This window comes from Anguilla anguilla, chromosome 1, assembly GCF_013347855.1.
Source record: "Anguilla anguilla isolate fAngAng1 chromosome 1, fAngAng1.pri, whole genome shotgun sequence".
Lineage (NCBI taxonomy): Eukaryota > Metazoa > Chordata > Actinopteri > Anguilliformes > Anguillidae > Anguilla > Anguilla anguilla.
Genome location: NC_049201.1, coordinates 69,385,815 through 69,399,943, shown reverse-complemented (window position 1 = coordinate 69,399,943; position 14,129 = coordinate 69,385,815). Strand labels below are relative to the sequence as shown.

The 14,129-nt window shown below is 46.5% G+C and overlaps 1 protein-coding gene across 1 annotated transcript; it reads right to left on the bottom strand.

Annotated features, from left to right (window-relative positions):
• Positions 1 to 339: 339 nt before the first annotated feature.
• chrnb2 (cholinergic receptor, nicotinic, beta 2) lies at positions 340 to 13,174 on the bottom strand. The gene is given in 8 exon segments (XM_035403046.1): positions 340 to 1,297; positions 2,872 to 2,944; positions 2,946 to 2,985; positions 3,090 to 3,976; positions 6,477 to 6,586; positions 7,526 to 7,570; positions 8,127 to 8,272; positions 12,485 to 13,174. Coding segments are annotated over 8 exon segments (1,497 nt in total). The 5' UTR covers positions 12,528 to 13,174; the 3' UTR covers positions 340 to 1,144.
• Between the last annotated feature and the right edge of the window lie 955 nt (positions 13,175 to 14,129).

Here is a 14,129-nt window from a genome sequence, read left to right as displayed (position 1 = left end):
AGACAAACTATTCCGTTTTGATTCAAATTATCACTGGTAAGACACAAATCAAAACTGCGTAGTCAAAGATGAAAACTTTTAGACAAAAACATCCCTCTAAATCTCTACTTTCTATGATATTCACACTCGCAGGCATCTTGGCACAACATCTCTGTTGAACAGAAGCAACTTCATCAGTTGCTTGATTCCAAAATGGCGTCGTGCAGTTTCCCTTCTGAAGATTCCCAGTGAATACGACTAGGCCAGGCGGTTCAACGTACCGAGACGCATGCAACCACACGCACACGCACATACTCACATACTCACATATTGAATTTACAAAAAAAATCTTGCTACTAATGTTTTTGCAAGATTTATTTCGTATTTTTTTTATTGCTGTCACAGAATGTAAACCTTTTTGTTAAAACACCATGTCTTTCTCTAAGCATATATGTGTACGTGTCTGTGTCTGTGTGTGTGTGTGTGTGTGTGTTAGTATAGATTTTGACTTAACATCACATTCCTGCTTAATTTATATTACTATACAATATTTGACCATAGCAATATCTCCCTAACAGGAACATATCCCTTTAAATGCTAACACAGAAAAATGTCCTAATGCTACAATATACTTCATACTATACCATGTTATGTTATATTATGATAAAGAATGGTAGTTTTTTTGAGTGGTGGCTCAAGAAAGAAACTGAAATGTGGCATGTTTTTCTTCTCTCTCTTGTTTTGGTTTGCATGTAAAGTTGTCATCCAAGAGACTCCTAAAGCTGTTGCAAGGTGTGTAGCATTTGGGAAGGGAATGTGTTTGCATCTTCGTATCGTCGTCCGCTTTGAGAGTTGAGTGTGACTGGCTGGCATAGCACTCAATTAAGTAAACAGGTGCGTCCTCTTTCCCTGATTGGCTTGTGTGGCTGTCTCTCAAAAGGAAGAGGCGGGGGGTTGGAAGGGAGAAATCCCCAAAAGCAGTTTGCTTTCTTTCTCCTGTTTTTTAGGTTTATATAAACATAGCTGGGCGTGGCAGTCAATAAGGCCAGGTTCACGATGAGTAAGAATCACGTTCAACAGGTCTCTCCCTCGTCCCTCTGTGCCCCAGTCTGATTTTCATTGGCTGAGGGCAGTGTCTGTCTAAGAGGTGGGAAGCATCGATAGGTCAGCCAGGTGTGTGGGTGATGGTCTTGGCTGTGTAGTTCTGGAAGAGAGGCTGTAGGAACATGCCCACCGTGCCAAAGACGCAGACGAAGACGAAAATCCAAAGGAAGAGGCGGTCGATCACCATAGCAACATACTTCCAGTCCTCGCTTACCTGGACAGGGGTGAGAGAGAAGGTTAATACGCACAGAGACGGATTCTGCAACACTGGTGATGGAAGCTGACACAGGGAACCACTTCATGACCCCAGTGATGGCTCCAGAGAGGAGGGGGTTTAATGTTGTTGGCATGGAGACTAACTGTAACCATGGAGACCGTGGTCCATATGAATGTAGCCAAAACCAGTTAATGTTCTAAAGACACAAGTCAATGCTATTTTCAGCCTCTACTAATGAGTTTGGGCAATTTCCTGTCACCGGATCATGAATATTCAACAGTGGCCATGCCTGACATGTATTGTATCCTAAATAACTGGCAGTGTGACTTACAGCACTTCTACACATGCGGATACTGATTAGAATGGGAACTAAACAAGGGTAACAGGCTCCTTGCTTCTGAATATTCATAAGCATCTGCCTTCAAAGGGACCATTAACGAGTTCAGTAAAACGAATGCAAAGGACAGTGCATCTAATATCACAACACTAAAGACTCGAACAGGGCCTAATGTAACCACGAGAACAGGTTTGAGAGGCATCGGGCAGATTGTGAGGATACACATATGCAGAGCATGCAGGCTATATGAGATATGAATCGAGCTTACAGAAATAAATTACCACCTACTCCACTACTTCATCCGCTAGTGTGCATATGAACCAGAATCTTACTCATTATGCGCTCATATACTGTTCACAGAAAGCAGTATGTGTGTAAATACAAAAATTAATCAAATAAACCCACACTGGTCTATGGGGAAAGGCTATCCTGGCCCTGCAGTGCCACAACATCTCTGCCTCGTCAAACCATGCATTTGTTTAAAAAGGTCATATAATGAAACTGTCCACATGAAACTCCATCCCAAATACTTTCAGTAAGAGCCACTTTGCATTTGTTATTCAAATTGTAAAACCAGGTGTGAGAAATTTTATTGTTTTACGTTTCACTTCTCACACAGACATTCTTTTTTTACCCAAGCGATACAGAAACTGTACTTTACAACATACTCAGATGTCACTTGGAAGTGCATGATTCCTACAAGCAAAAATCTCACAGAGGAGAAAAAAAAATTCAGTTTGACAGTAAAACCCTAAAATTAAAGGAACCACAGCCAAAATCATGCTCTGAGCCACCTTTGTTCATTCCTTTCCGGGCCACGGCAACACAGCTCTGAAGGATCTCGAAAGGTAACACTCCTGAGATCTTAGTGACTTCATTCTGATGCTAAATTGTGTCTGCTGCACAACCTGCTTGCTAACCAATGAGGGAGCTAGCAATTGGCAGCCTGGAGATCATACAGATTTCTAGTCAGCCCCAGTGCATTCTGAGCACAGATACACATTCAGTGGGTACATATTGAAGTCTTCACGAATACCAAACTAAATAGAGAAATCTAGAAAATGTGCTAGATTTTGACTACAGGTTACAGGGCCCATGAGTGAGTGGATCAGGGAAGTACACATACTTCTCCACCAGGTGGTGCAGTGTTGACTCACGGGGCATAACAGGTGACTGTAAAATGAGGATGAAAACATGTACAAGTAACGGCCTTTTAAAAACGCTAGAGACTTACACTCCGGTCGTCGTCCTCGCTCTTCATGTGGTTGGCGATGAACCGCACTCCTTCCACCGCCTCCTCGAACCCGGGGACGGCCTGGCCCAGCAGGGCGTGCGTGAGGGCGGGGGCCTGCTGCTTCCCCCGGGCCAGGCTGGAGGACTGGAGGGGCGCGGGTCCTCCTCCTTCCCTCCCCTCCCGGAGCCCGTTCAGTCCGTCCGGGGACCCGCCCCCGCCTCCCCCCAGTTCGCCCCCCAGCTGCTTGACGGAGGCGCGGTTCACGTAGCAGGTGCAGGGGTCGGGGCTCTCTTTGGGGAAGCCCATCCCGGCGAGCCCCAGCCCCGCCATCACCCGGGCGCCCGGCCGCCCCCCGTCCCTCTGCTCCTTGGCGCGGCGGCGGTGGCGCAGCCTCTGGCGCTCGCAGTTGTTCCTGGGCTGGCGCATGAAGAGCAGGGCGGGCAGCTTGTCCAGGAAGACCAGCTTGACCCACGGCGGCATGGTGTGGGTGGTGGGTGAGCGGTGGTGCACGTTGAGCACGCACACGCTGGTGACGATGGAGAAGGTCACCAGCACCATGGTGAACATCAGGTACTTCCCCACCAGCGGCACGTCCAGCGAGGTGGGCGGCACGATCTTGGAGATGAGCAGCAGGAAGACGGTGAGGGCCAGCAGCACGGAGATGCACAGGGTCATCTTCTCGCCGCAGTCGGAGGGCAGGTAGAAGACCAGGATGGCCAGCGAGGTGATGAGGATGCAGGGGATGATCAGGTTGATGGTGTAGAAGAGCGGCTTGCGGCGGATGATGAAGTCGTAGGTGATGTCCACGTAGGTGGTGTCGGCCGGGTTCTCGTTGCGCCGCCCGGGCAGGGCGATGATGTCCCACTCGCCGCTGGGCGTGAAGTCGTCCATGCTGGCCACGTCGGTCTTCAGGACCAGGTCGATCTCGGTGCGGTCGTAGGTCCAGGACCGGAAGCGGAGGGTGCAGTTCTGCTGGTCGAAGGGGAAGTGCTTCACCTCGATCTTGCAGGCGCTCTTGTAGATGGCGGGCGGGAGCCAGAAGACACTGCCGTCATATGACACCACCGCGTTGGAGTAGAAGGACACCTCGTACATCCCATCAGCACTAGCAAAGGGCAGACAGAGGGAGACAGATAAGAATGTTGGAATGTTTCAATCCACCTTAAATACCGTAAAGTTTTATTTAATGAAATTCCCTGAAATGAAATTCAATTTGTTCTGCAAAAAAATGTAATTGTGCTTACAAAATGAAACCCCAGAGGATCTTTGGTTCCAAATAATTCAGGTATGGTGAGGGTGATTGAGCAGTGTTCAGATACAGGCACCAGGCCAAATTATATCAGACATGCACAGCTAAACATTCATACTCCTGCATCTACAGGTCTGGAGCACACAGTCAGCTGGACAGTCAGCCCAAAATACAGTATGTAGGCAAGACATGAGAGGGTGGAAAAATCAGGCCCCTGTAGAGACTGCAGTGGCATCCGGGCCTGATCCTGTACAACAGTGGTGTCAAACTCGTTGCCATGGAGGGCCGTGTGTATGCAGGTTTTCATTCCAACCAATTAATGCTGCCTTAATTGAGTCCAATTACTCATTCAGCCATATGCGTTTAACTGCATTGAAGCACAGAATATAAGAAAATTTTTATTTAGACAATGCGGGTCACCATAGACGTCGGGTCACCATTGTGCACAAACCTGCATCCCTAATTCAGCAAATAATTTAACTAATTATATAATCAAGATCTGAGGCTGGAATGAAAACCTGCATACACATGGCCCTCCATGGCAACGAGTTTGACACCACTGCTGTACAAGATCCTGTACCCAAGACCTCGGAGATTCACACAGGCCGCTGATCCAGGGTGACACGAGTCTCTGTCCTGTCAACAAATATCTGAAACATGGAAGTCTAGAGGCCGTCAGTGCTCCACAAGCATAGAGTGGTCCAGCTGAGCTCCTCCGCATGTACTGTATGTCAGAAGATAAGACAACTGAGATCAAACTAGGAGGTGTGAAGAGAAAGGTGGTTCTGTAAATGAAATCATTCATTCATTCATTCATTCATTCAAGTGAGGTCATTTTGTGTTATCAACAACCAACATCTTACTGGCCCATCAGGTCTTCATCAGGTTTATAGTGGTTTGCCTGCAGATATCAGGGACTGTAGAACATTCACTCATTTGAACACTGAGCTTAACACGCATTTGTAGTGCTCCAGATACACGATTCATGAAGTACACTTTATAAAATCATTATTATTATTAGTAGTAGTAGTAGGAGAAACAGTAGTAGTAGTATTAGTATTTGTATTATTAGTGTTATTATTATTGTGACCTTGCAGACTAGTAATACTACATTACCCTTCCTTTGAAGGACTTACGACTTCTAGATGGTTGTAAATAACTGACCTAAGGAGTGTTTCCACACTGGTGCAGAAACACAGCAAGCTGAGTTAGGTAATTAGCCCAGGGAACAGCGAGCATGTCCAGCGACCAGCTTAATTAGCAAATACTAAGCCGTGCATGGACTCAGGACTCAGGAAGACAAGGGCAGAGACAGGTATGTCAGATAAGGACGGAAAGGGCACTACAGTTACTGCCGGACAGGTATGGTAACACAGCACCGGTGAAAACGACCACTCCAATTAGCCACGACCTGCCGGCAGCATTTATGTCAGACCTTTACTGTAAGGCCAAGAGATGACTGAGATAATGCAGTCAACAGATACACTCTAATTTACAGTCAAACAAATGGACGCCCCGGTTGGCAGACACGCACATGGACAGGTGAAGTGGTTTGATTAAATGCATGTTTGATTAAATGCACCGGTCTGATTAACTGCGCTGGACAGGGCAGGCCTTTTGGGTCACTGTCCTGATATCCGTGCCAGATCTTCCAAGAAATCAATGAACCATCGAATAATCCATTTGGAATTGACGTCACCGCTGAAGATGTATGCACAGGCACTCATTTGGGAGAACTGAGACAGTACTGTGCACAGGAAGGCCACAGCAGGAATCATTCAGGTCAATCCGGCAGCTACGGCCAGGAAGTCAAATATACTTAGAGAATTAGGCTAAGTAGGGTGGAAAGATATCGCCTAGCCGATAAGATATCATATGTAGGTCAGGGAGTTATAATAGGTACACCTGAGCAGGTATGGGCGCAGTCATTTATTTGCATAATCGAGTTAAGCTGCCACTGATGTCAGCACTGGCAGTGCAGTCACAGTGTAGAGGTTTAGGGTCCGGTTTCCGTCCCCCGGTGAGGAATTAAGAGAACTGGGCTCGTAGCTAAGAGGGTGCAATTTCGATTCCCAGTTTGCACCGCCAAGCAAGGTACTTAACCCGAATTGCTCCGGCAAATATCCAACTGTAAAATGAAAATATGCAAAACAGCAAGCTGAGTATGGGAGGCTAACAACCAAATAAATACAAAGCATATGCAACTGACTCATCAAATGACCTCGAAGCGAATGCGACTGTGCACTTGACTGCAGCTCCGGTCATGAAGACGAGATGTGAAATTATCAACAACAACAAAAAAGCGCATGCTCTTCCAGGTACACTCAGCCATGAAAGGGTCAGGCGGGGGACTCACTTGTTGTACAGCACCACATCCGGCAGCCAAATGTGTTTGGAGGGCAGCCTGACCTTCATCATCCCATCGAACTCCTCCGGGACCCAAGTCAGCCGATAGTCCTGCCATTCCTGAGGACCAATCACACCCGCGGGAAGACCCGCGGCCATTACAGCAGGAGTCATAACCCAGCGAGCGTCACTGCGGCCAGTCAAAACCTTTATCCCCCCCTTCACGGCACTCTCATCACTCACAGCACAACAACGAGAGCGTTGGGAGCACTTTTCTGAACGGAACCAGGACTGCGATAACGGTAGCAAAACCAGACCTGGCTGCAGAGCGATTCCCTCAAAGTAAACTCCTCTGACCCGCCTAATAGAGAACGTGAAGCCGCAGTCTTCCCCGGGTTCACTTCGACGGGACGGTTTTTTACGGCTGTAATTGCGTTTCGTGTGGTCTGAATCGGCTCGAGGGCCGTGTGTCCTTGGCACCGCTCAGTGTCCACTCAGGGAGCTCGTAAAACATCGATGGCCTCTCTCTGTTCAATTATCCCCCATCAATCAGCCTCCGGTCCCTGTCCTCAGCCATCCTCAGGCTTCTCCGCACCAACGTGAGGATGTAAGGCACTGCTCCTTGTGTGTGTTTGTGTGTGTGTGTGTGTGTTTGTATTTGCACGTGTGTGTGTGTGTGTGTGTGTGTGTGTGTGTGTGTGTGTGTGCGCGTGCATGTATGCCTACATGTTTGAAGGTGTATGTGTGCAAATGTGTGTTCAGTCAGTGTCCTACAGAGCTCCATTCCTGCCCATAGGTCAGTGACCACAGGTGCAATGTGTGCCACCGTGAGGACATCAGGGAGACTAACAGTGCTAGCATATCAGAAGGGCTACAGTGACAGGGCCCATTCAGGCGTAAGGGGGGCAGGCGGCCTTGGTCCACTGGTCTGGAACAGGCCTGGATAGGGCAGCAATCAGAGCATGGCTGGCTTGAGGAGGATCTCACAGACCGGGTCGTGCCTGAGGTTGACAGCAGGTCAGATCAAGACAAAAGAAAGGATGACTGGAAAAGACTCACCTGAGTTAACCAGACATTTGTGGTCATGACCTGTTCCCTCTCATTCTGTAAAAGAGGTTTGAAAAAAAAAACAGTTAGCGCTCATGGCTGACCGAACACTATACTGTGAAGTACAGGGACAGGTCAACAAGTAGAGGCCTGGGAAGGATACAGAATGGTCTGCAGTCCTGGTCCTGGAGAGCAGCAGGGTCTGCTGGTGTTTGTTTTCACCTTAAAATCAGTAAGAGTTCAGGCCCAGATAATCAGTAAATGCGAGTTAACTGTGTCATAAACTGCTTTGATTGGCCAATTAAATGCTGGGTAAACGACAAAACAGCAGGAGATCATCTGGCTCTCGAGAACTGGTGATGCACTATAACAGGCCAACAGGGCACGATGACAATGTGGAGCAGCAACGTGTCTGTGAGGTAACACACGGCAGAGGGTGTGGACAATGCACTGCTGTTACCAGCCCAGCGGACTGGTGGTACAGGAGACTGCGCAGCATCACCGAGGCACAGCACAGACACAGTTCATTCACAGTTTATTCAGAATTGTCAAAACAAAAGGGCTGCAGCACAGCCCGGTGGAAGAGTCATCAACCACTCACTCACTCACTCACCACACTGATCAGCTGTGCCAGGGACACCATCAGCTGCACCGTCACCAGCTCCGAGCCGTTGGTCGCCGGGCGGATCAATTTGTTGTAATGGGCGGGGTTGAGGAGGTGCTCCACCAAGCGCTCCTCGGTGTCCGCCGCGAGGCTGCCTGCAACCGGACGCAACAGGTCAGAGAGGCCCCTCCCTCAGCGGACGTGCATGCACACGTGGGCACAACCTCCCTGAGGACGCAAACTGAAACAGGCCACGTCCAGAGCCACTTCTGAATGACACCGTGTGACCCGCTCCCTCCAATTGCCTTCTATTAATTTCACGGCCAATTGCCACACCGTGGCGAACTGCATCAGTGCCATTTGCATTAATCCCAAATAGGCATGCAGCATGTGAACATGTTGTATTAAAAGCCAGTTATGTTTGGATTAAAATATACACACACACACATTCACATTCTGTAGCAGGACTGGCCCACTTTATTCAGAACTGTCAAAACAGCAGGGTCGAAAACTGACACGATGCTAGAAATGAAAGGTTAGCACTGTGAGAAGCAGAGGCCCTTCCTCTCCTCTTGACCATCCCTTTCTCACACGCTCTCTCGCTTCCTCTCTCTCCCCCTTTCCTGTGTTCAGTGAGCAGGAATGACAGCTTCAGGGACTGGATCAATGAAGACTATAATCATGCCCCATAAACCCCCCTCTCCCTCTCTCTTTCTCCCTCTCTCTTTCCCTCCGTCTCACTCTCTCCATCTCCCTCTCTGACATAAACAGCACCGTTATTAGGGTATCCCCTGTTATATCAGCGCTGCCGTAAATTCACCTCGGCCTGTCACTGCGGGGGCGTGAGCGCGTGTTTGGGGGGGGGCGGGCGCTCACGGGAACGCTCACGACAAGCCCCGCCTCCTCGCAGATCAGCGCACGTGCGTAAGCGCAAAACACCGACTCCGGTTCGACGCCGCTGCCTCGCCAGGCCGGGCTGTATTCACAAAGCCTTTTTAATAAATCACGGCACTCACCAGCCGTCCGGGAAGGCTACGTAACGCAGCCTCCCTACATCATCCTAATGCCGCGACAAAGTGCCTCTAATTCATCGGTGTCGAAGCAGAACCGAAGCAGAACCCCAGTTACAAACGCCGCAAACTTAATGCAACGTTGACTGTCCATGATCGCGGCCCTCAGTGCGTGTCCATGAAAATGGACAGGCTTCCTGCTGGAGGCCCAGAGAAACCACCCAGCAAATGGCTGTGAAATGAATCCCAGAAAAATCGATAAATACACAAAGAGAAATGGACTGGAGGGGAACTGCGACACATAGAGATTGAATCATCCTGTTCAGAGGTTGACACGTTCTGCACTCCCGCAAACGGCGGTAGGACGGGGGGGCCATACGCCAAGAATCTCCTGGCCTTCAGCGCAGTCGGGACGAAATTTGGCTGCGGCGGAAACCTTTTTATGCCAAAATATTTTAAAATCAATGAGGCACCAGTGGCAGCCACTCGGGGGGAAAAAAAAAAAAACAGGAGCCGGCTTTAGGCCGATGGCAGAGGCATGAATTATTGAATGCAGCTTATAAATCAAGGGCATAATTGTGAGTTGTAGACAGACTATAAAAACAGGTAGGCCGTTTCTGGACTACAGGAAGAAATATTGTAACTATATAACTGAATGCTATTGAACTGAAGTGATTAGCTTATTGTTATAGTGTCCATTTGATGTGCACATGTATTTTTCTTGAATTCGCTAGACGTATTCGTTGTGGATTTTTATAGAATCTGCTCAATGTACTAGCCCAGGGTTAGCACAAACCGCTGCAGAACTGTTCCAGGACATAAGGAAAGTTAATGAATGAATGAATGAATGAATGAATAGCGCTGCCCAACCCAGTTCCTGGAGATCTACCGTCCTACAGGTTTTTGTTTCAACCCTAATTTGGCACACTTGGTACTGCAAATTAGTAGCTCTAGGAGATCCCTAGATGTTTAATAAGGTGTGCTTTGTTTGTGTTGTAGTGAAAACCCACAGGACAGTAGATCTCCAGGAACAGGGTTAGGCAGCCCTGGATTAAAACAAGCATATCCACTTGGAGCCAATGGGCATTTATTTATTTTTTTATTTAACCTTTATTTAACCAGGTTATTCTCACTGAGCATTAAGTTAGGCATTACGTTCTTTTGGTGAAGCCGAATGCTTAGAAGCATTTAATGCACTCCTGCCTCCAGCTAGACTGAGGTGTCTGGCATGGAGGCTGGCAGCCTTCTTAAGTCAAGCCAGTTAATAATTACTGCTTCCATTTTACAAAGAACACGCTTTCAGTAAACAGCGTACAGAAGGCAGAAATCTTAACTGGAATATCCAGCTTCAACCAGATTGCTCAGTTCAAAATACAAAGCTTTACTGTTCTCACAATTTTGCATATTGTATAAAACAAATACTGAAGTTAAATGGATAGGATATTGCATAGAGAACTTTAGGTAGTTCAAGCCCCACCCTGAGATTCAAGTAGGAGTGAATTGGTTCAGAGGCCAGTGCTCTGACCAGCCTATCGTATTGACATCCTTTGGATAATGCTGACAACTGTTACGATAATAGCAGCTCTATTATAAAAAAAGTGCTGTAATGTCCTTGAATGTGTCTGCAGAGTCAGTGCATGCGTGTTGGCCAGGTTCCAAATCGTTCCAATATAAATAGAACAGAAGATGATTCTCTTACAGTCCTGTTGTTCTCACACTCTCTACTTTGAATTTGTTCTGTGTTAAATGTGCGACTGATATGTGTGTGTGTGTGTGTGTGTTTGTGTGTTGAGTGTGTCATCAGTCTGTCTTTTTTTAGTGCTGAATAAATATTTTCATGAAAATTCTAAGGACTCCATTATCTTGTATAAAGAGGGCTAAAATATGTCTGCTTATTGTTCTTGTAATTAATGACTCTCCAACTGCTTTCATCCATTAAAGCTGGGAAGCTGATGTATAGGAGGTTAACGCAAATAATGTATATCCCTGACTTCCGCTTTTATTGATTCGTACGGAAATGTTTTCTGAACTACACATAACTCGCCTCGGTCATCTGTAATCGCACCTCTTCCATCAAATACTTCATGCTCAACAGAGGCATCATTGACACCCCATATAGATTACTTAATTAAGCATTTCAATTAACGAGATACTTTAGGTATAAGCGCCAGATAGCCGGCGCTCTGCTGTCGCCTACAGCGAAAGGTAGGCTACTCCATACGTCTCTCGCTATACGGCGTTTCATTAGCTGAGTACCGGAGCGATTTCACCGCAATGTCAACCTTGCTACCTCTAGCCCCTGCTTGTTTCCCCCTCTCGCAGCAAGTCTCGCACATCTGTCCTGGTTCTCTGTTGGAGTTAATTAGCAGCATTAGCCTGGCGGGATCTCACTCTATAGACAGAGGGACTCAGTTTGATTTCCAGGAAACCTCAGCCTCGAGGTCATTTTATGGTTTGCAATTATTGGGTACTTCAAATGCGCGCGTGCACAGTAAAATGTCCCGTGCTAAATCAACTCTAACAGAGTAGGCCCTACATATGGCCCCGCTGTGGTACAGTGGGACCATGTGTACTTCGTTAGACTTGAATTAACACTGGACATTTTACTGCGTGTGTGAGTGACAGACACTTTTCAGATTTAGTAGTGTCAAGTTTAGTTGAAGAGATCCGGGGTATCATGATGAAGGCGCATATAACCAGTTGTGTATTTGCAGCCACTTCCATCTGTATAACATGTCTAAGATGGCAGAGAGCAGCTCAGATACCTTGCGGTCCAAATATTGCTTGCATTTCGGTTTTATGAACAATTATACTGTCGTCATCAAAATGAAGAAGGATTGTTCGTGCGTAGCTAGATTTCAGACGTTGTTCAACAGAATGTGACTAAAGAGACAGAGAATATATGTCTGCTGCCTACAAGATTACTAATGATCTAATAGATTTACAATAAAAAGTACCATTCTGTACCGAGCGAGGAAAGAGGGCATTATGTATTAAACTTACACATAGGTATGTACATGTAAACATCTCTGAGTAGCCTAAATAAACAAAACATTGTAGATCGCGAATTCATATAAAATGGCCTCACACACTCATTACCAACAGGCAATTAAAATAATACAGTATAATATGCACACAATAACACAGCCCTAGATCCTCCTCCCCCTCTTTCTTTTTCAAACTACATATATAGCCATTTTGACGTCCTTTAATTACATTTAGTGGTGCTAATATTTATCCACAAGACATACGACTGTCCCTGCCTCTGCCAACAGCCCGAACGCCACAAGCCGTGCAAAAGAGCATCCTTATCTCTCCATCCATCCATTAAACAACATCGATAAACAAGTTACTCACTTTTCACAATGGCGAGGAGGTAAAACAGCGTCCACGGATCCATCGCCAAGATGAGAGCACATTCGCCGCGGGTGAAATATTTAATGGTTGCGCGTATCTACAGATGCGCGAATACAAACGTCTTAAGAGAGAAGCGCTGTGTTCGTCTTTGGTTTTATTTTATTTTAAATGCCATGGCTTCCGAAGTTATTCTGGGTGGAGACATTTGCCCCCCTGTAGCGAGAGTAGCTAAAATCTTTTAACAGAATTCAGGTATGCCGAGTGTACTCGTGTTGTGCTAAGCGATGCGACGAACTAGAAGCGCGAGTGAGGAGGTGGGGGGAGGATGGGTGAAGCGGAATACCTCAGTATTCCCCATCACTCCGCGCTCTGCTGTTCGGTTTGTTTCCTTTCTTTCATTCAAAAACGAGAAAGAAAGGATGAACTCTAGGCTATATAGTATGTTCTAAATGTAGTCAAACGTCAGTAGTGGTTTGAATATATTCATATGTTGCGTCTGCGCGTAATTTTTTTAAGCGACCGAAATTCAATGTGAAATCACAACTATATATTTTATTTCACCAATTCACTCGCTACAATACGTTTTTTTAAAATAATTTTAGTTAAACAATTGTTGTGTCTTCTTATTAACATCTCTCGCTGTTTATTATTTAATTCATTTGTGTGTTTACCTATGATGGTGTTGGCGCTTCCGCGGATGCAATTGAACGAGCAAGGGGACTTCAAGACGCGTCATTTACGACAAAAAGCGGGGGCGATTGGCACAGGGCTGATTGCAGGGTTCAGTCGCAGTTGATATCTTTCTGTCATATGTGTCTGTTTGTGTCTGGGTTCTGTCTGAATACGAGTATTACTGAAATCTTTCTTTTTTTCAGCACGTCATCTTGTCCTTTTCAACCGGTGGTTTTCCTCCCGCATCCACACTCTGGTGTAATCACATTAAATGGATTACAACACTGTAATCTTGATAGCAGAGGGGCCTCCTCTCCCTGTCACTCACGTCCTCCTCCGTCAACAGCTTGAAGGTCTATTTTCAGCATTTCTGTCCTCTTGGAGGTTTTCCGTTAAGTGATTTCCACTCTACTTTCCTATTGCCAAGTGAGGACGAGATCAAATGAGTTGGCAATGCAAATATCAGGCAGGAGTGTGATTTGGCAAATAAAATATGCAGCAGTACATATTGATGGTGGGTGAGAACAATACGAGGTCCACAATAGACAGTGACGAGATGACTGATAGGAAAAGGGAACACAACAGACAGAGTAACAGAGGTGAACAAGACAAGAGGGATCTGTAGTAATGATAAGTAAAAGGATGAGTAATTGAAGGAAGAAGTGATGAACAGATTTGGAGAGAGGATGTCTTGAGAGAAATATCAGTGGTTTGGAGTGGGAGGCCATGTTTAAGGATGGCGACAGAGTGGGAGAAAATAAAGAACAAATTAAAAAATAAAAAGAAGATGAGACAGGAAGGGACCAGAGAGGATATGAAAATTAAACGGTGTGTGATCATTTCCCACTACTCTCTCTCTCTCTCTCTCTCTCTCGCTCTCTTTTTCTCCCCTCCCTGCCTGTGTACACAGTGGATGAGTGGACCTGACAGTGTGCCTACTCTGTACGGGATGCTCTGAGTCTTTCTATGAATA